General features: G+C 49.0%; 1 protein-coding gene across 2 annotated transcripts in view; it reads left to right on the forward strand.

The window, feature by feature from the left end:
• The window catches only part of RBM19 (RNA binding motif protein 19), a 127,465-nt gene that overhangs the window by 37,570 nt on the left and 63,589 nt on the right, over window positions 1–26,306 (forward strand). For both annotated transcript variants that reach the window (XM_019734080.3, XM_074321072.2), the window contains exon 21: window positions 711–827. In XM_019734080.3, the coding sequence (XP_019589639.3) occupies window positions 711–827 (117 nt within the window). The remainder of the gene's footprint in view (window positions 1–710; window positions 828–26,306) is intronic.

Below are 26,306 nucleotides of genomic sequence, written 5' to 3' on the forward strand. Positions count from 1 at the left end.
TGTACAGCAACGCCCTAGAGGACAGACGGTGAAGGGGAACATGATTTAATATGTCATAGGCTGTGAGACAGTGATGAGTGCCAGGAAGAAAAACAAAGCGGGGGCTTATTATGTTAGTGGAGATAGTTAGGGAAGGCGTCTGAGGAGGTAGCGTGGTGCTGACTTAAAGGAAGTGAGTCATAACAATACTCATAACAGTAGCTGCCACTGGCGAATGTGTGTCACATGGCGTGCACCGTGCAGTGATTGAGTTTGCGCTCTCACCCCGGCCCATCTCCATGGTTAGAAATTGCATGATGCTCCTCGGGTGAGTGATGAAAGGTCTCGATCAAGACCTTTGGACCAGCCAAGGTCTTTCTGTGTCTGGATTTAGTGAGACTGGATTTATTGAGAAACCCGCGTCACCCTCATTGGGGTTCGTTTCTTAATGTCCCCGCTCGCCCCTGAGTGTCTCAGATGAAGGGCAGGAGACACGGAAGGATGGGGGGGGAGTGTCAGCCAGAAATCCACAGCCATTTTGAGAAGATAACTATGGTCCACATCTCCCGGAGGAGGCTGCCTTCCTCCCCTTTCATCTCAGCCTCACCCCCTAACTCCTTAAATCCCTCACCTGAACAGAAGACGAGCATTGGGGTGGGGGGCGGTGGAGTCAGTGTAAGACAGCAGCGGCTGACGCCCCGAGTGACCTGAACCCTTTCCCCACCCTGCAGGCCAGCCCTGACCTCCGCTCGGAGGAAACAAGTTCCCAGAAAGCAGACAACCTCCAAGATTCTGGTGCGGAACATCCCCTTCCAGGCTGACAGTCGCGAGATCCGCGAGCTCTTCAGGTGAGACGCGCCGGTTTGGTCCAGTAGACGTCGTATGGGTGGGGAACCGGCGGAGCTTGGGGAAGGCAGCCTTCAGGTCCTTGGTGGCTCCGAAAGGCCAGCGCAGTGGTCTTTCAAAGGTCATCTTTGGGCTGCATTTGATTTATCTCCCTTAAGCCCAGGCACTGCTCCCCAGAGCACTGTGCGGAAAAAGTCGAAACAGCCAGGCCTCCCCATCCAGAGGTGAGATGAGAAAGGGCGGTCAGTCTTCTCCATCTGTACCACCCAAGTCACTCCTTTGGTTTAAGGCAATGGTTCACCTTGGCGGCACATTCAAATCACCTGGTGACCTATACGTATCTTTGCTCAGACTCCACCCCAGACAGTTGGATTCCTTTGGTTAGAGGTGGGGCCCAGATATTGGTATTTTGATGAGAGCTACCCAGGGGATTCTAATGTCCAGCCAGGGTTGGGGACCACTGGTCCACATGGCTGGCTGTGGAGTGCCCCTTTCAAAATGAGGATGAATCACCTACATAAATACTGCATCCCAACAGCTGCTAGCATGGGCCCCAAACCGAGAGATGTCTCAGGGACCAGGCAGGTGAGCGAGCAGGAGGAGCAGGCTGGGTGGGGACTGACGCAGCGATGCTGTGCGGCAGGGCAGACTTAGTCAGACCCGTTCTTCCCTCGTTTTGAAGAGAAACTGGCAATCCGAATTCTTATGGGGAATAAGTTGTCAACTAGTTCGCTTTCTAAAATCAAACACTGTGCAGGACACTCTGTGGACCAGAGACAGACCCAGGACCACGAGTTTGCATGGTCCATCACACTGTTCAGTTTATCAGGTTAAGTTAGGTGTCAGCCAGCCCCGAGCACTGGAGGCGACGTCTTCATGAAAGGCATAGGGGGAAGGGTTTCAAGCCAGGGTGCTCCCCAGGCATGTGCTGGGTGGCGCAGAGACAGGCCGTCTAGCCCTCAGAATGTAACAGCAGATGAAATTGACCCCAACCAAGCAGCCTGTCCAGGCTTGGCTGTTCTCTAAGAGCGCTCTGGGAACCTAGTGGGTGAAGATGAAGGACTCTACATCCTAGACCTGTTCGTTTAACCTATTTGTGGAGTTCTAGCATGAATATCAGCTGAGCCAAGTCCGTATTAGAATTGCCAATTAGCATCTTACGAGGTCAACTATGGATGCAAAAGGTAAGTCCTATATTTTGGAGACTAGAGAAAAGTTATGTTTGTGCAAAATCTACCTCTTTGCTCTCTCTCTGTGGTTTAAAGAATGGGGAGCCCTTTGGAGTATTTGCTTCACAAACCCCTTTTCCTTCTCCCCTCTGTGCTAAATCATACACTGGTGTACAATTCCTCAGCAGATGTGGTTAGCAGGGTTGATGCAAAGATGCACACACGCCGGGTTCTGAATAGCAGGGTCTTAGCTGTGAACTCGGCCCCCTGCATGCGGACGGGCTGCTGAGATGAGGGCCACACCCTGGGGAGATGTTTTCCGTCTCCCTGCAGCGGGGGGAGATCAGTCAAGAGGTGTCTGAGGTGAGTGAGGTCGCCGTGGCAATAATGTACAGCCCCATAGCCTCGCGCGACTGCTTGTTTTAACATGCTCCTGCTCCATAGAAAGAGCCCAATTTAAGAACTGCCAAATCAAAACGGGATTGCTGCGAACAGCACGTGTTGATCAGGAAATAGCATCCCGCAGAAATGACAGTTTCACTTGGTTCCGCAGTCTATTTAGGGATGACACTTATCCAGGGAACAAAAGACCGCGACGGAAAGGGAGAAGCGCCTGGTTTGATCTCGCGTTTAAATTTATTTCGAGAAGACAGGGAATTAGTGTCCACTGAGCATAATTACGTGCGGTGTCTCTTCTCCCTGCCATTGTTCTGCTGGGAGTTTTCGTCAACCCCTGGAGACGGAAAGGCTCCTGGGAGGGCTCACCTTGCTTTGTTGTGGGCTCCCTCGGGCTTGGGGGGGGGTTTGAGGCAGTTCTGAGTGGCGGCCAGCAGGGGTCGCTGTGAACCTTCTCAGGGAGACAAGCTTGTCCAGGAAACCACCGACCCGATTTCAGACAAAGCCAGTGGCCAGCAAGTCAGAGCCAGGGAGAGAGTCCAGGGTTTGGTCCATTTCACCAGGCGGGTTTTGGGGACCTGCCCTACTGGGTGTTATCAAAATCACAGCTCCCTGTTACAGAGTGCTTGCTGTGTTGGGCTCTATCCTCTGCAGCATCTGCTTTAAAGCCACACAGCAGCCCTGCGAAGAGGGGATGGAGGGATACAAAGAAGGAAACAAGATCTGAGGACATGGAGTGTCCCGCCTGGACCACACAGCTGAGCCCGGATTTGGAGTTCAGTGTGTGACCCAGAGCCCTGGTTTGGAACCACTCCTCTCTGCAGCCTGCTGTCCTTCTCCCAGGTCTAGAAGGCACCGTCTCTTCCCAGATCATGTTAGTGGTTCCCACAAGTGTCGTTTGTCCCAGGCCCTGTGCTAGGTGCCGAGCATGCAGTCATCTCAGGAGACACACAGGTGCCTCTCTTGAGGACTTCACTCTGTGGAGGACCAGGGAGGAAAGCGACAGTGACAGTGACAGTCAGACAGTGACACACCAGGGTGTGCTGGCGTGCGTGCGGGGCTGCGGGAGAGCATGTCAGGTTATCCAGACTGCCTACCGGGGGGCCTGCAGGTGAGCTGGGGCGCCAGCGGTGGCCTGGGCCTTACCTGGAGTCCACCACACTTTTCTGCGGGATCGTCGTCTGGGATAATTCGAGGCTCGCCCTTTAGAAAAGTCAGAAAGTGGACACACCGGTGAATTAGGAGACAGCGGTCTCCTCTCTCTGCCATCCCCTTTCTGGGCCTCAGTTTCCCCTGGCATAAAATGCTAATAATACCGTGTGTGGTGATTTATGCTAATGACATAGTAATAAATTATAATGTTCATGATCATCATTAAGCATCATTTTCAAGGCCACCCTGTTGCCAAGCACTGTGGGCTGAAGAGCTTTTCATTATTAGACGGCCATGTATCGGAACAGCCGTTGCCCAGCGAACAGACCAGCTCCAGAGCCCAAATTCCACTGGCTCGCTGGCACCCAGCTCCCTCCCCATGTGGTCACTTCCAGGGCTGTTGAAAGGATTAAATGTGATTATGCATGTGGACCACTTAATGCTGTGCCTGGGACGGAGCAGGTAATTCTTAAACTTAGCGGTGGGTATTAAACAGCACAGAACTAGTGTCACCAGGCTCTGAACCCAGGGCAGGTCTGACTCTCGACAGAGCCTGTGTCTCTAACAGCAGTGCCAAATGGAGGGCCTCGGCAGCATTTTCTTTCTTTCTCCTTTCCCTATGTACGCTCCTGCCTCCCAGCCCTCCTGCCCTGTCATCCTCTCCAGACACCAGGCGGTTCAAGCCTGGTTTTCTAGAAGGCAGCAATCTTCCAGAAATGGGGTTCTGTCAACGTGAGCTGTGTAGTAACACAAGGCCCCACACTTGTTTTAATGCTGCTATCACCTTCTTAAAAAGCCTTAATTTCTGAACACGGGGCCCCTAAGTTTTCATTTTCTACTGGGCCCTGCAAATTCTATAGTCAGTCCTGCAGAGCAACAAGAAGACCAGGAGGCTTGGGGCCAGAGTGTAGTCTGGCAGTTGGCCAGCCTCAGTTTCCTCATCTGCAGGATGGGACTGGAGGTGATGCCAGCCTATCCCCTCTCCAGGCTCCGTGAGATGATGGACGTACAGACTGATAGGAGGGGAGGCATTTCACGGAAGCCTGTCTGTTGTCATCATTATCAACACTAGTGACCGCTGTGGATCATTGCTGGGGAACAGGTTTCAGACAGACTTGCCCTCTGAGGATGACATAAGAACATCCAGACAGTCCTCAAGTCTGGGTAAAGTAGACAATGGGGAAGGGTCAGTTCTGGCAATAGATTGCATGGGTTTGAGACAGTTCCCCTTTTTCCTGGGCTGTGTCACTTTCTCTCTCTGAACCTCAGTTTTCCTCATCTGTAAAATGGGGACAATAACCTGCCAGAAAGCTGGGTGATAAAGATAAGTCAGTGTATGTGAGATCCCTTGCACGGTGCCCAGCTGTTAATACTGTGCTTCCTTTGTGTGGTCAGTGACTTTAGGAGCTTGGAATTATTGCTGTTTCAAGTGAGGCCCTCAGCTCACCCCTCTACTGGCTCACTCCCGGCCCCTGCCAGGTCCTGCTGTCCTGCAGCCCCGCCTCACAGCTCCCCTTGGAGTACTGTCCATGAGTCTGTTGGAATCTCGCACACTGTCTGGCCCGCGGCTGTGTCCCCAGGGCCCTGATACAGAGCTGGTGCTCAGTAAAGGTTTGCTGAGATGTAGATCCACTGTGCAGAGCCTTCCTCCATGGAGTCCTGATAAACACAGGGCATGGGAGACACAGAGAAGCTAAAGAGGTGGCCCAGGTCTCTGTACCCCAGAGCCCACCCCCCTGGAACCATCCCCAAGGGCAGGCTGGGCCAGTGGCTGTAGGCTGGGCTGCATGCAGGCCACAGATAAAGAGCTTTTCATCTGAGCTTTTCTTTTTTTGTTGGCTTCCTCAGAGGTGTGTTCCACCTGCTAGGGGTGTGAATGGGCGAGCTCACAACAGGTGTCTGGAGGCCTTAGTTACACGGCTTGCGTCTCCTGTCCCCGTGCACCTGTGGTGCCCGCTTTGTGGACAGCGTCTGTCCATCCCTGGCTCCTCTCCTCGTTTCCTCTCCCGGTGACCATGACGTGACTGTGGAGGGAGGGCTGAAGACAGCTCGCGCGCTCCCACCTCGTCCCCCTCGCCCAAGTGTGGGGTCACTGCCTGATTCACTCCTGGTGTCAGCAATACTCTTCCAAAAGCTGTGAGCCACGACACCTGTCATCTGCTCTTCACTGAGGCCGGGGATGGATGGGGCCACTTCCTGTTCACCAGGCTTCTCACAGCAGAAGCTCAGCAAAAAGCAGCCTTGGGCACATGCTCCCGAGAGCCAGCCCAGAGCAGTTAAGAAGGGGTGTGTGGGGAAGAGAGGAAACCCTCAGCCAAGTTCTGTAAGGAAGCATTAGGAGGGTGAGGCTGTCCCCAGGTGACCCTCTCCCACGCTGCACAGAGACCCTACATAGAACGTGTCGCACCCAGTCATTCATTTTCATATTGTCTGTTGTGGCTGCATCACACGACAGTGGCAGAGTTGAGTAGTTGTGTCAGAAACCAAATGACCCACAAGCCTATACATTATTTGCTCTCTGGCCCCTTATGAGGAAAATGTGCTGACCCCCTGGACGAAATTAAACACAGGGCCTCCATGGAGATGGGGCACGCCCTAAGAGTTTGGGGTCTTACCTTCTAGTTTTAGTTCCACAGCCAAGGTACTTTTTCTTTCCCCTCATTTAAAACATGCAAACATTACAGGTAGGGCTATAGCCCCGGTGACCCCCGTTGAGGACAGGCTGTGAGGTTCTGGGGACGGGAGGTGCCAGGCCCGATGGTGGGCATGAGCTTGGCCTGTAGGGGAATGGGCAGGGTGAGCGGGGACAGAGACGGGCCTGAGGTGAGATGGGCAGACAAGGGCCTGAACATGTGGGCCGTGATAAGGGCTTTGGGTGTGTTTCAGACGTTTCTGTGGACGTGCGACTTAACTACAGAAAAGGATGCCAGTCCTCAGTGTACAGCTTGGGGTGGGGTCACAGATTTGGCACATCTGTGTCACAGCACCCAGCTCAGGAAGCAGAACATTTCGGGCCTGGCCCTGCCCAGTGTCCCCCTCCAGTCCTGCCCGCCACCCGCACCCCTCCCACCACTCTCCTGACTTCTAAAAACATGTGCTTGGTTATGTACTTTATGTAAATGGCACACAGATGGTCCTCAGCCTACGTTTAAAATATCCTCAGTTGAAAATGCATTTACTGCAGCTAACCTCCCGAACATGACATCTTAGCCTCACCTTACACGTGCTCAGAACACTTCCATCAGCCTGCAGTTGGGCAAAATCATCTACCGCAAAGCCTAGTTTATGGTAAACTGTCAAACTCAGTGTTAAAGGACCACTTTCCCCCCGTCATCAAGTCAAAGATTCGTAAATCAAACCTTTGCAAGCCGGGGACTGTCTGCCACCTTTGGTGTGTGGCCTCCCTGCTCAACATTCAGTGATTCCTCCGTGTTGTTACGCTGGAGTTGTGCCTTCAGTCTCTCTGCCATGTGGTATTCCACTGTGTGAGTGTAACCGAAGTACATTTATCCATTTTACTGAAGTTGCATTTGGCTGGTTTGCAGTTTTTTGTCTTATTTTCGGAGAACGTTCCTGCAAACATGCTTCTGTGTGTCTTTTGGTGACCACGTGCTGGCATCTCTGTCGGGTGTCCGAGTAGGAGTGGGACAGCTAGGTCGTGGGGTGTGTGCCTATCCCAGCGTTAGTAAATATCGCCAAACTTGGGTTCCCAAAGCAGTTGTATCAGTTTGCTCCGCCATCATCACTTTGAGTGTTCTGGTTGCCTCATGTCCTCGTCAACACTTGGTATTGTCTGTGTTTCTCTTTGAGCCATTCTGGTGGGTATATAATGGCATCTTCACATTGTGGTTTGAATTTGCTCTTCCTGATGGCTAAGGAAATCAAATGTTTTTTCATAGGTTAATGAGCATTTGGATATACTCTTGTGGAATGCCTGTTTAAGTCTTTTGCTCATTTTTTTGAAAACTGGGTTGTCTGATATTTTTCTTATTAATTTTTCTCATTAACTTTCGAGTCACTTTTTTTTTGTAATTTCACATATTTTGGATTCAAGTTCTTTGTTGGCTGTATGATTGGAGTCCCTCTCTCCCCCATTCTGTGGGTAGCTTAATGCTGCCCTTTGATGCACAGAGGCTCTTAATTTTAATATTGTCAGTTTGTCATTGTTTTCCCTTTGTGGCTAAAACTTGTGTCTTTCTTATGAAATCTTGGCCTCCTCCAAGCTCATGAAGATAGTCTCCTTTGTTTTCCTCTGAAAGCTTTGACCTTTCAACCTGTAGGTATGCAATCCATCTGGAATTGATTTTTGTGTGTGGCGTGAGGTAGAGATCAAGGGACATTTTTCCCCCCACATGGATATTCAATGGGCCTGACATCATTTATTGCAAAGCCCATTCTTTGCTGTATTGATTTTGTCATAAATCAGGTGACTGTGGATGTGAGGGTGTGCTTCTGGGCTCTCCAATCCGTTCCACGGGTCTATTTGTCTATCCCTGTGCCAATATGCATTGTCTTGATTACTGTGGCTTTGTTGTAGCTCGGTATCGGTGTCTTTGTTCAGGAGCCCTAGGCTGTTCCCAGCCCTTTGCTCCTCAGGCCTGGGGGTTTTATGCCACAGCATCAAGGCTCTCAGCAGAGGGAGGGGTGGATCTGACATGTTTGTAAAACGTCTCATGGGGAGAAGAGGGGTCAGAATGGATGTGAGGTAACCCCCGAGATCACCTGGGCCAGAGGTGATTGGGGTGTGACCAGGTGTCAGTGGTGGAAGTAGGGTGCAGAGTCCAAATGGAGGCCCACTGATGGCTCCAGGGAGGACTGGGATGGAGAAAAGAATGAGAACAGTGCCTGTATTTAGGTCCCTGGCAACTAGCTGGGTGACTTGCTACGTTTGGGGGTGGGGCCACCCAAGGGAGGCGTCAGGCCCACTCCACACGCCCGCCCTTTCCTGGCCCACGATGCATCACACACAACTGCTGGCCATGGTGGCAGTGGCCAAGTTGGGCTTCTCAGTGCATATGTCCATGTGTGGCATCTGTGTTTGGGGTGCCAGTGCCCGTTCCTATTGGGGACACCCCTGGTTACGGGCCACCTCTGAGCTCCTTGGATGTCAGCTACAGCACCCACGTCACTGTATCAGCATTCCTGTTGGCGCGTTCTCTGCCGTGTCCGCCAGGCAGTGTAGACCATGCCTACACATGTCTGTCTGCACAGCCTTTCCCAAAGGGCCCCGGCAGGGCCTGCGGGGCTTCTGTGTTCATGATGTCACTTGTCCTCCCCCTACAAGCCTGCGGAACTCCAGCTCACCAGGCAGATGGCTACCCAGCCATAAAACCCTGAGCAAGTGGCAAAGTCGGATTCCCACTCGCAGTCCCTCTTTCTGTGCCACCTCTCCCATCACACACTCCCGAGAGAGAGGTACCTCCTTAACCCTTTGCTGTACCCATGCGCGTATCTGTTAAGCCCTTATGACACTCCTGTCTTCAGCAGTCTTCATCTCTGGGACTTTGCATGTCCTGACGCTTATCGGCCACTCTACAGATACTTACGTGTGCTTACTGTGCACTAAGCACTGTGCCAGCTTCAAAGAGCCTGCTCTTGGCCCCAGGATCACTACATTCTAAGGAAAACACGGGCCACCTGGAAAGGTGAGTACAGTTACCAGGCAGGAACAAAAAAAATACCAGGGAGTCAATTCATCCATTAACACGTTGCGTACGGATCACGAGAATCTTAACGAGGGATTTAAACCCCGCCGTACGCAACGTGTTAAGGGAATGTCCCACAGATGGAAAAGAGGTATTCTTGCCTAACATCTTTTGCTTTGGGGTGTGGGGGATATCTGGGGTTCTGAATGGACTCCAGCGTTCATATGGGCCAGCTGTGGAATGCAGCTCAACAGAATCACATGGTCCAAATCCCAGATAACTCACCACTACCACCCCTCCCATGGAATCAAGCTTTTAACGTGGGGCCTGCTGGTTAAGGGGGGAGAGGCATGAACTAACCAGACTCTGTCGGGTTAGAGGGACTACGGCTGGCCAGCCTACGAAAGGAATGCATGCCCAAGGAGAGACTGCAGGACCGATACTCCCAGCACATGTTACTGAGACTTGGATTTCTGCTCGGAGTGAAAACAAGGAAACACACGTGCCTATCAGAATGGCTAAAGGAAAACGCAGGAGTAACACAAAATGCTGACAAGAGTGCAGAGAAATTGGATCACTCAGACATTGCTGGTGGGAATGGAAAGTGGTGCAGCCACTTAGGAAAAGAGCCTGGGCAGTTTTCTTACAGATGCAACATGCCCTTCTTGGGCATCTACACTGGAGAAGTGGAAACTTACCTCCACACAATATACATACACACGCCCATCAGCTGATGAGTGGATAAACTAAATGTGGTCTAGACAATGGAATGTTATTCGGCCATAAATAGCAATGAAGTGCTGGCACGTGCTACAGCACGGAGGAACCTTGAAAACGTTATCCTAGGTGACAGAAGCCAGTCACAAAAGGCCACGTAGTGTATGATTTCATTTATATGAAATGTCCAGAATAGGCAAATAGAGAGAGAAAGAAAGTAGATTTAGTGGTTGCTTAGGGCTGGAGAAGGGGAGTTGGAGGGTGATAGCCAAAGGGTAACAGGGTTTCTTTTCAAGCTGATGAAAATTATCGAAAATTAACTGTAGTGATGCTTGCACAACTCTGTGAACATGCTAAAAATGCTTGACGTATACACTTTAAATGGGTGAGTTGTATTCAATAAGACTATTCCAAAAGAGGAAAGAGAGGGAGGGAAGGAGGAGGAGGGAGAGGAGGAGAGAGAGAGACTGTAAAAAGTGTAGCTCACGGGCTCCTTGGGTAAAATTGTTCCATTCTTTGCACGGTTGCCTGGTGGTCACTCAAGTCTACATGTCATACAATTGCATAGAATTAAATATACACACAAATGAGTGCATATAAAATAGGTGAAATCTGAAGAAGGTCAGTGAGTGTATTAATGGCAGTTTTCTGGTTGTGATATTGTTTGTACTATACTTTTGTAAGATGTTACCATTGGGGGAGCCTGGGTGAAGGGTAATGGATTATTTCTTGTAATTGCATGTGAGTCTATAATTATCTCAAAGTAAAACATTTAAAAAAAACGAATACCCCAATCCATAAAGGATTAGAAAAGGGTACTCCCTACAGTAATGAGTTGACCATCACCAGGGGTAAGCAAGGGAAAGCTAAGGCAACTGTCCGTTAAGGATGCCATAAAGAGGATTTCTGATGGAGTAAGAGGCCAGGCTCACTCCCTTTGAGACACTTCCACCCCGGAGTATGTTAGCAGTAGAGTGTATGGGGTCAGAGTTGTTTGCAGTGTGAGGAAACACTGGGTGTTTCTGAGAGCTAAGAAACCCATGCGTAACTTCCTTACGCTCTTAATCAACCTTCGTCCCTCCAGACACTGGGTCTTGCAGGCGGGGCACAAAGCCACGTTTCTCAGATTGTACCTTTCCCCATTGAAGGTCCCCTGCCTGGACCATGGCCCTAAGGGATGTGGTGGGAATGGGCACTGGATGGCACTTTCTTCACTCGAGAGGCCCACTTTGGAAAATCTATTCCAGACCCTTTGCATCTCTGTTATCATTATCCTGCTCTCTGCCGACCAATATGTCCACAGGGGAGGGTCAGATGCTGTAAAAGTTATGCTGCTCAAAGCAGGACAAAGCAGCACTTGCTTCGATGAGATGCTCAGGTTACCTGAGTTCTCCCTTTTCATGCTGTCCTCGTCCTTTAGTCATTAGGAGTTCGCTGTCAGCTTGGAAAGGAGCCAGTGTGATTTTCCAAGTGAGACGAATACCAGCCATGGAGTCGGGAGACCTGAATTCTGGCCCAGCTCTGCCCTGCACCCGCTGTGTCACCTTGGGCAATTGCGTGACTTCTCAGAGCCTTTGTTGAACGAATCCATGACAGGGTTGGGTGAGGCCAGCCAAGGTAGATAGCTTCCACCTTGCAAGCCAACACAAAGCCTTGTTGGTCATGGCTGGCTGGAATTCTGTGGTGGAGGGCTGTGAGGCTGGCTGTGCTCCACGGGAAGTGGCATGGTAATTGATTAGCGATGTCTGCCACGGACACGGGAGCAGCATCTGTGGTAGGTGAGCCTCTGTAGGTATTCACCTAAGAATATGGTGTTTATCGCATATCGCCAGAGCTTTTATGTTTCCATCTGCCAGACCCACTGGCAGAGCAGCCCCAGATCAGCCCATGTGGAAGCCTAGTTAGTTTTTCTCCTTAAAAAACAATAGTGAACTCTGAGAGTTGAGAAGAGTTTTTTGTTGCTTTCTTCCTCTCTTTGTAATTCCATAGATTTGGCTCTCCCACTACAGCTGGCATTTTCTTTCACTGCACTCCCAGACTGATTCCAGACGAGGTGACAAAGGCCCAGACAGTGGGATGGGGCGCCCTGGGGAGAACACGCATTCCCCAGGGGTAGGGTGGCATTGTGCACCCTAGTTCCTTTCCTGCAGTCAGAAGCCATCGCCCAGCCTGCTCTAACCTTGCTTTCACACCTCCTCTCTCTCCATTCAGTGTCTTTTCAGTTACAAGGTCTCTGCGCTTTGTCTGGGCTTGTTGGGAGGGCGGTTGGGAGGGCGGTAGTCGGCTCATTGTTGCCACTGATAATTGTGCTCTGTGTCTCCAGCTTCCGGGTGCTGAAAGGCAGCAGGGAGCCCCAGGGTATTCTTGGGAGGCTTCCAGATACTAGCAGCTTCTGTCTCTGCACCTCTTGGAGCTTTCCATGGAAAAGGGAGTTCTCCACACACTGCTTCTTAGTTAAGAAATAACTCGTCCGGTTTAGCAAATATTTACTGAGCATCGCTAATGAGGCAGGGACTGTGCCAAGTGCTGGGTTACAGAAACAAACGTGAACTCCAGGAAGGGAAGGGACTGTCTTGGTTTAGGGGGAAGTGGATACAGGGTTCACTCCTTTAAAACCCTCACGTAGAGGCCAGGTCTTACGCGTCATTGGTTTAGTAGCAACTTCTCTAGGACTCGGTATCTATCCCTATAGAATGGCAAGAAGAACAGCCATGTCTGGCTTGCTGTAAGGAAAAGGTCAGTGATACTCATACAGGACTTGGCCTCTCTCCCGGCCCAGGGGTAGCCCTGCCTCCCACAATACACTGCGATGGCCCTAAATGCCAGGCGACTAGACTCTGACTGCCAGCCCTGCTACTAACTAGCTGCGTTGTTAGGAAAGTTGCCTTCTCTTTCTGGCCCTCCCCGAGGACACTGAAATGAAGGAGTTTGAGTACATGATTGTCTCGGAAAGGGTTTTATATTGTAAAGGAGCATCTCATACAATCAGGGGCGGTGCCTGTGTGTCTCACACTCGAGTAATGTATGCAGAGCCCTTTTAAAGGAAAATAAAAGTTCTGTGGCCCTTCCCCCACAGCGAAAACGTAAATGTTTTTATTTTTACGTGACGTCAGTATGTCCAGTTGTAAGAGTGAACCGACAACTCACGCTCATGGTTCTCTTAGGACTGGAAAACCAAAACACATTTTCAAATTAAATTCAAGCAAAATTCAAAATCAATAAAATTCAAAGCAACAACATTAGTTTAGTGTGATGGGTGATGCGGTTTTGCGGAAACTAAACTTCAGAACGTGGGTTTTGATGTTAGAAAGCTATAGCCTCAGGTCCAGATCTGTAATCCGTGTCGGCACTTGTACGTCAGTAGTTCTAATGCAGAGCGCACCTGTGTGCATGAGGCCATGCAGAACGGGCCTAGCGACCCGCCGACCCTGTTTGCCTGGTCAGCATATTCAGACCTCTTGCTATGTAAATCACAGCCAGTCATCAAACGCCCCTTTTAATGCAGCCTCGCTTAGTGACTGTATGAGGCCATTGCAGTTACTTAAAAATAAAAGTTAGCATTGTAGTGTTATTGAAATTGTGGATGGATAACTAGTTACTCTTAGAATTAAGAACAGAAAAGAGTTTCATTGTTCATTCTCGCTAGTTGCCCTCCTGTCGTAGGTTGGTACATGTAAGGATGGGTTCCCCAGATAGAGCGTCCATTCCCACCCTGAGTAAAGTGCTGGCTACTGCAGCACAGGTCTTTTGAGATCAGTGTGCCTGTACCAGTGGGTGTCAAGTCTCTTTACAGCACTGTTATGATACACATATTTAAAATTCGATTGTCTACATACAAACAGAAAGTGTTAAAATTATCCTACAAAAATAACTAATGCCCCCAACAGCCCTGCCCCTATCCACGCACAGACTTACACATGCCCAAATCTGTCTAAGAGGCAGCAGACCTTATTTTGAGAAACTGTTCTATTAAATAGACTCTTACCATAGTCCACATGTCAGGTCCAAGATGCTTGCTGGGTCCACTGAGACCTGTGGATCTTTTTCCCCACCAAGCCCACTTGTAGTTGAAATGCCACCAGTTTTTATGCAATTTAATTACACTGTGGGGGTGGGTCATTTTGCCACCTGGTCGCCAAGGTTAAATGAAGCTTTTGGCGCTCCTTAGCTTGTCCTGCCAGTTTGGATTTGCTGAGGAAAGATGTGGGCCGAAGCCCCATTTGAGCGATCGTAGGAGTCAAAGAAAGAGGCCACTCAGTGAAGTGGCTGTTATGGCTGGAGGCTTTGTGCTAATTCTAACAGCAACAGTTAGCTTAATAATTCAGAGAATCAGCATTATAGTCTGTGGGAGTGGCACTCTCTAGAAATGTGCAGTATTCAACCTGAACAACTGAACGGGACAGCCCTGGGAGTCCGTCAGATTGGAGCGTAAAAGTTGGCTCCTCCATTGCCTAAGCGGTCAGACTTGGACAAGTAATTTAAATACCCTGAATCTGTAAGACGAGGCCCATGGGACATACTTGTCAGGGTTATTGGGAGGAGTCAATGAGTTGATGAAAGTGAAGTAGTTTGCCCAGTGCCGTGGTTCTCACACTGGGTACTGAGGAACGTTGGGTGCCTCAGTGAACTCACAAGGGCACACTAGGGTATTTTAGATTTTCTAGAGAAACACAACATTTGTCAGACAGTGCCAACTACTACTGTGTTTCCCTGAAAATAAGACCTAGCCGGACAATCAGCTCTAATGCATCTTGTGGAGCAAAAATTAATATAAGACCTGGTCTTATTTTATTATAATATAAGACCAGGTATAATATAATCACAATATAATATAATGTAATGTAATATAATAATATAATATCATATCATATCATATCATATCATATCATATCATATCATATCATATCATATATAAATACAATAGCGTGTATAATATAATAATACCGGGTCTTATATTAATTTTTGCTTCAAAAGATGCATTAGAGCTGATTGTCTGGCTAGGTCTTATTTTCGGTGAAACGGGATACTATTAAATTGTTTAGACCTATTACAGACTATCACATTATGACTGAGCTGTTAGGTCTTTCTCTGGCCGAAAGATGTCACGAAAAAAATTACTGAGACACCAAGGGCACCGTGAACGGAGCAAGTGCGGGAACCTGTAGCCTAGTGTTATCTTATAACCATTCTGTTTTGACTCTTCCCACATTTCACTCGTGGGGCCTGGGGTTGGATCCAGGGTTAGTAGGTCGTCCCTTCTGCTCGTCCCACCGCCCTTTCACCTCTGTCTGCTTGGAAATGCGTTTCAGAACATCGATTTCCCAGCTCAGATTTTGGAAAAACCCCAGGCTGCATGCAGTCATCTCAGAGGGTGTCGCTAGAGCATCCAAACCATAAAAGTCTTAGAAGAAAATCAATTCAGTTGAGTGTCCATGCCTTGCAGTGTTCCTGGCAAGGGCCAGTCCCTCACTCTGGACCCCGAGTCAGCGAGGTGGCGGCGGGCAAGGCAGACCCTGGGGTCCTGCAGCCAGATATCTGCAGGGACAGCCTTGGCACCCTTAGCCTTTGAAGTGTACACTATCCCCAGCTGAGAAGTCCCCCTGAGCTCTCAGCAACATCTTATGTGATGGGGTGGCTGCATCCCCCCTAATCCTGCACTGGGCCAGGCTGGGGTGCAGGGAGGGAGACATGCAAACCCAGGGCCCAGGGGTTTTCTGGTTTTGTTTAGTTTGTTTTGTTCTAATTCCTCTCCTCCTTCCAGCCACATCTGGCCATCTGGTGGACTGGGGTACTCTTTGGCCTACAGATACTAGGTTAAACTGTATAAAAATACCAATATGTGGTCACCTTTGACCTCCACAAAGAGCTCTTTTACTTGGTTCAACCTAATAGTAATTGTCCCCCCTCTAGTGAACCCTAACCAGGCAGCTATACTCACATGCGTGCGTGCTCTGTCTCTACTTACATATGTTTTTTTTCCTTCTTTAAAAATAAAATGTAATGGCACAACTAACACATGAATATATTTTCCTTGTTGAAAGAAAGATCGAAGGCGAAAATCCACTTTGATTGACTGTCACCCCTAATGTGGTGCCAGCTTCCTCCCCAGAGAAACCCATGTTATCCATTTGGTAACCCTGCTTTTTAGATCTTTCTTTCTGTGTGTTTCATCCATATGTGAACCTGTAGACAGCATATGCTATTGTGTTGGGTCCATTAGACAAACATGGTGCCATGGTTTACCTATCGTTAAGCTTTTTACGCTCCTCTGAAACGTGTCTGTGAGATCTTTCCAGTTTAGTCCATATAGCTCTTCCTGGTTGTCAAGGCCCTACGCTCTCCCTTTACTCTGAGGGTCTCATGCAGCCCACCTGACAGATGAGGAAAGTGGAGTTAGAGTGGGGAGTGGCAAAGCTGCTTGACGCCCAGCCAAGGCTGAGTTTTCTCCCACCAGCCAGCCTTTCCTGTCCCCAGGCTCTGCGGGTCGTCCATACACTGATGACCAGCTCCCTCTAACCCGCCAAGGGGAGGGATGGGGCTTCCTGGCAGACCCACCACTCGGGTTAATGGAGAGCTACCATCGATAACCATGGATGGCCAATTTCCAAGGAATTAGAGTAGAATAAAATATACTTAACATTGGAACTCAATGGAGTGTAATTGAATCTTTGACGATCCAGAAGGCAATTCAGGGGCTGCAGGGCCCCGGGTCATCATTATGAATATCAGCTGTCACTGCGCGCTGGGCGGAAGCCTTGGTTAATGGGCCTTCCTGGCTGCTGGCCTAAGTGCCCACTGTGTACGGGGTCCCCTGCGACAGCGCTTGTCTTTGGGCCAAGAGAGCAGGCTTGGAGAAGGGAACCGTCCTTGTCCAGTACCAGAAAGCTCTGGGACATCTGCGGGTGTGTGGCTGTCCCAGCTGTGACTTTAACCTCATCCCACCAGGTGTTTCCTACTTGAGCCTCTGCAAAGCGCTTTGAGGCAGAGTTTGGCTTCTGCAGACAGACAGCAAGGGTTTGGAGTCCTCGGCCAGACCTTCCCTCGTTTGGAGGGGTAAAGTGTACAGCTTCTTTCCTTTCCAGGAAGATGAAGCTCTGCTCTGTGAGCTGAAGGAAATTCAAGGTTCCAACAACTTGCCTCGGAATCTGTAAAGGTTCCTTGTATTTTTTTTCTTTATTTGCAAGTAGATTCCTCACTCATTTCCAGAAGGATTAAGACCTTAATTCATCAGTGTGGAAATTTAACAAAAATGTCAGTTGGAAGAAAATTCTGTTACAATTCCCCGACAGAAGAATACTTCAGGACAGGGACACTAAACTTAAAGTCTGAGCTCCCTAGCAACCAAAGCAAGAAGGGAAAAAGGCACCAATGCCTGCTAATTTCTTAATCTACCACCCAGCCCTCTAAAGAGATACTTCTCCTCTGGAGGCTGAATTAAACCTGGGATTCTCAAGCTAGAGAAAGCATACTCTATCTGCATTCTAATATAGCAGGTCCTCAGGTAATATTTCATTCGACATCGATGAGATGCTGTAGGAACATAACTCTTGCTTATTTCATAACTGAATTTTCCTGTGGGAAAATTGGTGTCATTCTGTGTTGTTTAGCATAAAGTCGCAGAACCTATCGACGACAAAAGTGAGCGCTTACTCTACCTAAAACCACAAGATTAACAAGGATCTTCTTCCTGAAGTATGTTTTACTTGGTAATACAGAAAAAAAAGTTGTTGTCTTTTGCACAAATACAGCCCTGTTGTAGAGTAGAATGCAAAGTTCACATTAAATGTGAAAATGAGCCAAGACAACGTGGAGTTAAACTCACCGCGTCTTGAGAAGTGTATGTTGATTCTCATCTGCCATTTGCTATGGCGTACATTGTTGGGAAGTTTTGAGACATCATGACTTAAGTCATATGTAGAGAGAAAGCAGTAGAAAGAGGCGGGGAGGGAAAGAAGGAAGGTGGTGCCAGGTCCAGAGAAGGGGGACGGCCGGACACCAGGCTCACCTGCCGTGCCAGTGCGTGTATGGTCCGTGACGTATGCCGAGAGCAGCGGTGTTCTGTAGAACTTTCTGCAACCACAGAAACGTGTGGCCATTGAGCACTTCAAATGTGGCTCTACAGCGAAGGAACTGGATTTCAGTTGTATTTAATTTAGCCTTAAATAGCAAAATGAATGTTTTTCCTTTTAATTTCCAGTAGTCACATGTGGCAGTGGCTGCCATTTAAGTCATATTAGCACAGGTCTAGACCCTTAAAAATGTTCCTACCCTTCGATGTAGTCATTCTGTCTGTAGAGTTTTATCCTACAGAAAGCATTGGGAATTTGGACAAATTTTTTTGATATGCAGGGATCTTACACGAAGGATTGTTTATGACAGCGAAACAATACTCCTCAGTGGGGGACGGTGGGCCAAATTATGGATGGCGCACCAGAAAGACGTCAGCAAGTGTTTATAAAGAATAGTACTGAGATGGGAAATGCTTTTCATCCAGCCATTCAGTGAAGGAAGCAAATATCAAAATGGTGTATTCAGGGCAATCACTGAGTAAACACGCACACAGAAAAAAGACTGGAAGGAAATATACCAAAATCACAACACAAATCATTGGTGAGTTTATTGGCCCTTTTTATTTCCCTCTCTGTACTGTGCGTTTGGCAGATTGCCTACACTGAGTGTGGAGTTTGCTTTAGAGTCAGAGGGAAACTGTTTCTTCAAAATAAGACAGTTGTCCATTGCTTTATATCATTTGCTGGGAGTGGGTGTGGAGGGGGTTTCACGAAATATTCTGGTTCAAACTCATGATGCGGTTCACTTGTAATACACCTTTGGGTGGTTCTCTCAGCATCTTCTCTTCCCCAGCTTTGTTCAGTATTGCTCTAACTCCAAAGCCAACCCTTTTAAAAATCGAATTGCATCAAATGAAGCCAGGACAAGACTGCTTTTGTGGGTTTTTAGTGGGGTTTTTTGCCCAGCGCTTTCTATAATCTCAAAATTCTTTCATATACAAAACTCTTTGGAATCTTTCTCTGTTATTAGCAAGTCAGACTTTTACTCTTTTAAAATTCTTCCTTCTGATTAGAAAAGTAACCTCATTCCAGAGAGCTTGGGAAATTCAACAAAAGCCAAAGCAAACCACCCGTATTCCCACCACATAACAGCAATCCCTTCTCCATGCGTCTTCCTGCGTCCTTTTTTCCCTCTGTGGGCAGGGCAGGTATTAATATCACCATTTCACAGATGAAGAGACAGCAGGTCACAGAGGTTAAGTGCCTCACCTGAGGTCTCAAAGCTGGTTAAGTGGCAGAACCGTGGCCCGAGCCTGAGTTCTAGTCTGCCTTCTGTCCCTGGCCTCTGTAGGTGAGGTTTGACGTAACCCCCAAATTGGCATCTCACCTATTCATGGGATGCTGAGAGCCTCTTATCCTTCTGAGGATGACGCTTAAAAGCTTTCGATAATGGCTCGGCTCAGAGTAAGTTACACCAGGCTGATCCTTTCTTTATGGGAGTTTACTATCTAAAGTAGGCACGGCTGACACGGGCGGGGTGGTTCAGGATGTGCGTTGTCACACACAAGCAGAAATGGCTAAATGTTTACCCGACACGTGGACGGAGGAATGAAGGCTTTCTGTAGGGAAATGAGGGGAAGAAAAAGAGAGTCATGTGGCAGAGCTTTTAATCCAGGCATCCTGACTGCACTGCCCTGGGACAATCACACTCTGCCTACCTTGAATTTAAATAAAGACCCTTTCATGGTTTGTTTGCAAAAGCACTTTTTTCACCCCAGCCTGAGCCATCATCTTAGCTTCTGTTAATATAGCCGAGCTCAACTCAGAACAATTAAAAAAAAAAAATTCAGATTTTTTAAGGGCCTCTGAACCTCCTGGGTGAGTGTGGAAGAGTCCTTCTGTGTCCTCAAGGAAATGAGTGTTACAGCTCCTGCCTCCCTGCCCATCGGGGCAACCCCAGCCCTGCCTGGGGTCCTCAGACCTGGCCTTTGACAAGCAGAGATGGATCCCAAGTAAAGGCAGCCCCAGGCAAATGAGAAGTCTCAGATTTGCCTGCCTCTCTGCACTGCTCTAAGTTCCCTCCATCCCGGGAACTGGAGAAGTGCTGACCACACACTTTGTATTCCCTGCGGCTTATTTGTGCTTTTCTAAACAAGTTGTGCTAATGTTGACTTCCCCACGGGAGGAAACAAACAGCCCAAGTTTTAGGAAAAGAGTTGGCTTGATGAATCAAAATAGAAAAACAGTCAGGAGGTGGCTGGGAATCGATGTGATGTACCCTGGGATAGATCCTGCGTTCTCTCTCTTCCTGGGGCCCCCGATGCAGCCTCCCTGGATTGGTGGACAGAAAATACCCCCGTGGGTTGTTTCCACTCAGGGGCTCCATCAGCACATCCAATTGCATCTCAGAGTTTACAGCATCCCTTCCAGGAAGGATCTCGGACCTGCTCTGAAGTCCTGTGGGACCCCCTGGAAGGGCAATGGAATGGGGACAGTCTTCCATATCTAGCTGGCTTGGTTGGGTTTGTTTTTAACCCATCTCCCCACCTCGGCCAGAGCTTAACTGCTCTCTGGCATTCCTGAGCATTCCCTGCCACGCTCTGAAGCCCGTGGGGCGGGGGAGAATGGCGGCACGGTCCCACTCACGGAGAGTCACTCATTTGTATCTCATTTTCGAGTTACTATCGAGCCACCGGTTGTGAGAGTATTTTGACAGCAGCTGTCAGCAAGGTGCAAACGGCTGCCATCGCCTCTGATTGGCTGAAGACACCCGTGGCAGTGCGCTGAATAATAGTCAAGCCCACCCTCACCCCCGCGAGCCAGAACGGGGAGCAGGGAGGACGTGGAGCCGTGGAGCCGAGGGAGGCAAAGCAAACAGAAGAGCAGGGGAAGGGAGATACCTGGCCACTCCAGGCCCAGAGCCAACCTGGCTCAGCCCTGCAGTCTCTGTATCATTAGCATTTTCCTGACTCCCGCTAGAGAAAACGGCCGTAAAAGACTCAGATTGTGTCTCGTGTTTTACTTAATTTATTTTATTTGAGGTTTTGGGCAGCAAGGGAGGGGGGATGAGAGAGGATCCATCCAAACAACCATTTAGGCTTGTCAGAGTTCATTTATTGAATTAGCGAGGTTACCACTCCCGGGCCCCCAGCTGCCAGCCCATAAAGCCAGAGCGGGGAGCTGGGGAGGGCAGACAGACCAAAGCGCAGTGGTGCTTTGATCAAATTACGGCTTCTTTTCTTTCCCTCTGCTTGGCTGAAGTGCAGAGGAATGCGTGTGTTTTCCCTTCTTCCTTGAAGAGTCTTCTCTCTCCATAATATAAATCATTCCACGTGTTTCTTTCCAAGCGCTGTGCATCCAGGCAGGGGGAATAAATAATGCTTTGTATTCACTGCCTTTTACCTACGCAGTTTAAAATTCATTCTTTTCTTCCTTCTTTTTTTTTTTTTTTTTTTTTTTGAGTATGAGAAAAAAATTGTCAGTGACACCAGAAAGCAGATGCTTCGTGATTGGGAAGCAAGCGCACTGCTGCCTTATATCGAGGACCCGTGGGGGAGTCTCAGAGGCATAGTGACTGCAGGGAATGCAATCGTTGTATCCAGACAAGGGAGGCCACGTATCATTCTTGTTTCCTACCCAAAAAATTCCCACATCGGCCTGGACTTCCACGATGGGGTCTCTTACTTTGAGTTTCAGTCACTGCGGTCAGACGTGGGGTTCAGGTGACGTGGTGTTACAGATGTGCCCCCACTGCAGGCCTACTGATTTTCTGTTGGTACCAGAGAGCCCAGAAAAGCTACCTTCTCGGAGAGTTGAAGGGAGGGCGCTTTTGCCCATCAGGGGACATTTGGCAATGTCTGCAGTCATTTGGGGTTGTCACGACGTGGAGGGAGCCACTGGGATCTAGTGGGTAGTGGCAAGGATGCTGCTAAACATCCTACAATATACAGGACAGCACCAAAAGAAGTACCCCACCCAAGGTCTGCGGTGACGAGGTTGAGAAACTGGACTATCCTACAAGGGAAAGGGACCTTCTTTGCAGAAGAAACAGCGGAGGAGCTGTGACTGTCCCCGTGTTTCTAACTAGGGGTGCTGTTGGCATCGGGGTGTTGTTGGCATCGGGGTGTTGTCCCATGCCTGTGGGGTATTTCACATGTGTGGCTGCCACCCAGTAAATACCAGTAGTGCTCCCTATTGTGGTGACAACCAAAAACAGCCACCACGGTTCCTCAAAGGCCCTCTGGGGAGTACTGCCCCTTAAGAATTAGTGCCTCTAATTTTGTTTTTAGTGTTGACCATGTGTTGAGGGTCAGGCTAAGTTCTGTGGCACTTATATTTAATCTCCACAGCAGCCCCAGGAGGACGATGTTTTTGCCTCCACTTTACAGCTCAGGGAGGGAGAAGAAGCTTAGAGAGGTGAGGTCCCTTGCCTACAGCCGAGAAGCAGGAAAGACAGGGTTAAAACCCAGGCCTGTCCGAGGCCAAAGTTTTAACCGCTCTGCTCATCACTGATCCTCCCAGAGCCCCAGTTTCCTCATCTGTTAAGTGGGAGGAAACGATACCCATCCTCCCACCTTGTGTATTTTTGTCGAGAATCTTAGGAGAGGATGCACGGAAAGGGGCTTTGAACAAACACGGAGTACAAAGGTAAGGAAATTGCAGTCATTACTGTACCTGCCACAAATTGAAAACTACATGAACAGTGAAGTCTGATCTTCATGAACCAGCCCCGGCAGCTGAGTCCGTGGCCACTGGAATTGGGACCTGGAAGATCAGGGTTAAAGGCAGACTGGGTTGGGACTGAAATGTACAAAGTGGTCACAAAGTGCAGTATCAAGTCCCTTGAGTGGTGTGATGGTGGCTCCTTCAGGATTGTTACGCATAAAACAGATTGCTTATATAATGGTGTTTCAATGGGAATGTGTTTCAGGCATTGGCTTTTATAAAAAGCAGCGCAGGCATAATGCCGAAGGCCCCCCATGCAGAGTCTCAGCAGACTGGCGTTCTGTGCGCGTGTCTGTCTCCCCGGCTTGGTGATGAGTGACGGGTCAGCAAGTCAAGGAAACCGACCGTGGGTCTGACCGCACCCCCAGGTTGCCTTGTGGGGGCTTCTAAAAAGTAAGGAAGGCTGAGCCTCAGCCCAGCCAATTATGCAATGTGTGGGGTGCTGGCGGGTTATTTTGTGTTTTTTTTAAAAACCCTGCAGTTGATTCAGATTTGCAGCCAGGGGTGACAGTGACTCACCTAGATGGGAGGCTGGCAAACTTTCCGTTCAGGGCCAGAGAGTAAATATTATCAGTTTCGGGGGTCAGATGGTTGCTGTCTTGATCACCCACTCTGCCCTGTAGTAGGAAAGCAGCTGTAGACAGTGAGGAAATAAGTGGGCATGGCTGGTCCAATAAGTCTTCATTGTAAACCCTGAAGTTGGAATTTCACGGAATTTTCTTACGTCATGAAATACCGTTCTTTTGATGTTTTTCCTTTCCAACCATTGAAAATATTAAAAACCGTTCTTAGCTTGCGGGTTGTGCAAAAACAGGTGATGGGCCAAGTTTGACTGTAGTTTGCCAACTCCTGGTCCAAACAAACCCTGAGTGAATTCTTTTCCAGTGCAGATTTTCTAGAATTTTCGAAGAACACAGGCTTCCTTCCTTTTTCCTTCCTTCCTTCCTTCCTCTAGCATTCACTTCCTTATTTTCTGGCCTGATAAGATATTGCAGACTCACTCGTGTTGGATTTTCTCAGCTCCAGCCCTGAAATCCGCCATTTCCCCAAGGAGCCCTCATTCTTTTCAGCGGGTGGTGGTATTTAGAAACCAAGATGTGGGTGCCTGGAGTGCTCGCTGTTGCAGGGGTCTCAGTGCCTGTAGGCCAGGGTCAGCTCACTTTAGGCTGGATGAGTGTTTGTGGGGGGCCGTCCTGTGCCTGGTAGGACGTTCAGCAGCACCCCTGGCCTAGATGTCAGTAGCACCTCCCAGGTATGACAATCTAAAATGTTCCCACACATTGCAAAATTGTCCCTGGTTGTAAACCAGGCCCTCTTAGCAGGCGATACTAAGAGAAAACAAATACACACACACATTTGTATGCACACACACAAGCCTACACGCTTCTCATGTGTGTCTGTATGAAAACCCTGGGCTCACACAGATACCTCCAGGATTACGTCACAGGGCTCTTCCTCGCCTTCCCCCTTTCCATATTTGCGATATTTGTGGCGCTCCCTTCTCAGGCAGTGAGAAGCCCACTACAGTTCTCCAGCCTGTGTTTCCTTACTTGCTCATTCCTAACATTCACATAGCAGATTTAGAATTGCTGACCCATTGGTGGTAAACTTTTAAAGCTCATTTGTATCTATGTTGCCTTTCATTAGAACAAAAAAGTTTCCTCACTGGATGTACTCCTTGTAAAACACTTAGATTTCTGAAGTATTACAACATATAAATAAACTAGGCTGTAAGTCCCCCTAAAAGCAATGACCTGTCTGTCTTTTACACCATCATGCCCTCCAGCACCCAGCCCCATGCCTGATACGTGGCAGGCGCTCAGTAAAAAAAAGATTCCATGAATGAAAGAACCAGAAAAAAGTTACACCCAGAAGCATCCATAGTTACTATAGCATTAGCTCCCAGGTCATTTTTATAGGTTCTTCCCAAGCTGTAACTGTGTGCACACTGCAGTTACAATTGTAAATCTGCTTGTACTCATTTCACATTCTAGTAGAGACACTTGTGTATGTCATTAAAAACTTCATATTTAATAGCTAGCTGTGATACTCCAGCTTCAAAAAAAGAGCACACTCTCTGGAATGCAGTTTTGGATGCAGACTACATCTACTTTGGTTTACTTTCCCCGGTGGACGGGCAAAGGGACAGGTTCTGTAGGAGCAGCTCTTTTGTGAGCACTGGCCCAGCGTATCAGGGATACAGGCTCCCTTTGTACCTGCCCAGGGCTGGTGGGAGAGCGAGCAGGTTCCCAGATCTGACTCAAATTCGGCAGGACAGTGTGATGGGATTGGCGGGGACTCAGAAAGAGACAGACCTGGGCAAACCCCAGCTCCATGTTTATCATTGTGTGGCCTTGGCCAAGTTATCTAAGCAAATGTGCCTTCTTTCCTGTTCCTTAAAGTGGCGGGAAACAATACCTTTGAACGTGTTGAAAAATCACCAGTTATTTGAAGATAACAGATGTTTCATGGTTGAGAATTGGCGGTTGGGATCAGACAGTTTGTTGAACGCCAGTGGTGCCACTGTCTAGAGTTTTGACCTTGAGCAAGTCATTTACCCTCTCTGTGCCTCAGTTTCCCCATTTGTACGATGGGCGAGATAATCAACAGTATCTCATGTGGTTACCGGGAAAGTTAAATGATAAAACTCAGCTGAGCAGCGCTGAGCGCATGCTCAGTCCCCAGGAAGAGTGGCGACTGTGGCGCTCTCAGTGTGTGCCGACCCCCTCTGACCTGTCGCTTCACGGAACTGTCCCTCTGTCCCTCCAAGGAGGCTCTTCCCTCATCCCCACTTACAGCTGGGGATGTGGGCTCAGCTCCCACGCAGACCTGTCCCAAGGTCAGGCAGCTCAGAAATGTCATGCAAACCCTTAGAAACATTGAACCCTCCATCCTAGAGCCGCCTTGGGAAAACTCAGGCAGGAAACCTGGTTTTCCTTCTTTTGGCATGTTAGTATGCGATGTGCTGTCAGAACTTTCCAGAGACGAGAAGATGGACTACAAGAGGGACTGTTTCTTTTTCAATATTTGATAAGCTCCTTATGTCTTTTCTCCGGCTTCTACTGATGGCTCAGCTGGCTAAGCCCCGCAGATACCGCAGCCCATGTCTGGCTCCCCATCAAAGGGGGGCTCTGTCTGCACAGGCCAGTGACCCCGCTCCTGCTTTCCTACCAGGACCAGCCACCCCCTGCTGAGGCCAGCACTGTCCAGATCGCCACTTGCGGTCAGTTGGGTCACCATTCTGCCACTCTCATGGTTACCTTGGCAACCACAGGCACCCCCTTGAAAACTCTGGGCAAGAATGTTCTTAGGGAGCAGGGTCCCCCTTTTGCACTTCCTGTTCCTCAAATTCCTATTGCTCTGTCTCTGTCTCTTTCTCTTCTTTTGCTATTTCCCCCCAAAATGTTTAGGCTTACCATTTTTTTCAAAGCAGCCCCAGGACTTTGCCACTTAACCTTTCTCCCGGCAAGAAGCACGTGGCTTTAGTATTGCTACATGACCTCCCAGGGGGCGCAGGCCCAGAGGAAGACTGGGTTTGGAGTAGACGTTCCTTCGGTCTTTCTAATTCACTTGGTTCCCTCCCACAAAGGTAAATAGGTAAGGCGTTTCCACCTGGGTCCTGGTAACACATGCCCTCACTCTTCCATCTCTCCAACTGGGGGCCTGCT

This window comes from Rhinolophus sinicus, chromosome 9 (genome assembly GCF_057876585.1).
Source record: "Rhinolophus sinicus isolate RSI-liver-muscle chromosome 9, RSI-T2T, whole genome shotgun sequence".
Classification (NCBI taxonomy): Eukaryota; Metazoa; Chordata; class Mammalia; order Chiroptera; family Rhinolophidae; genus Rhinolophus; species Rhinolophus sinicus.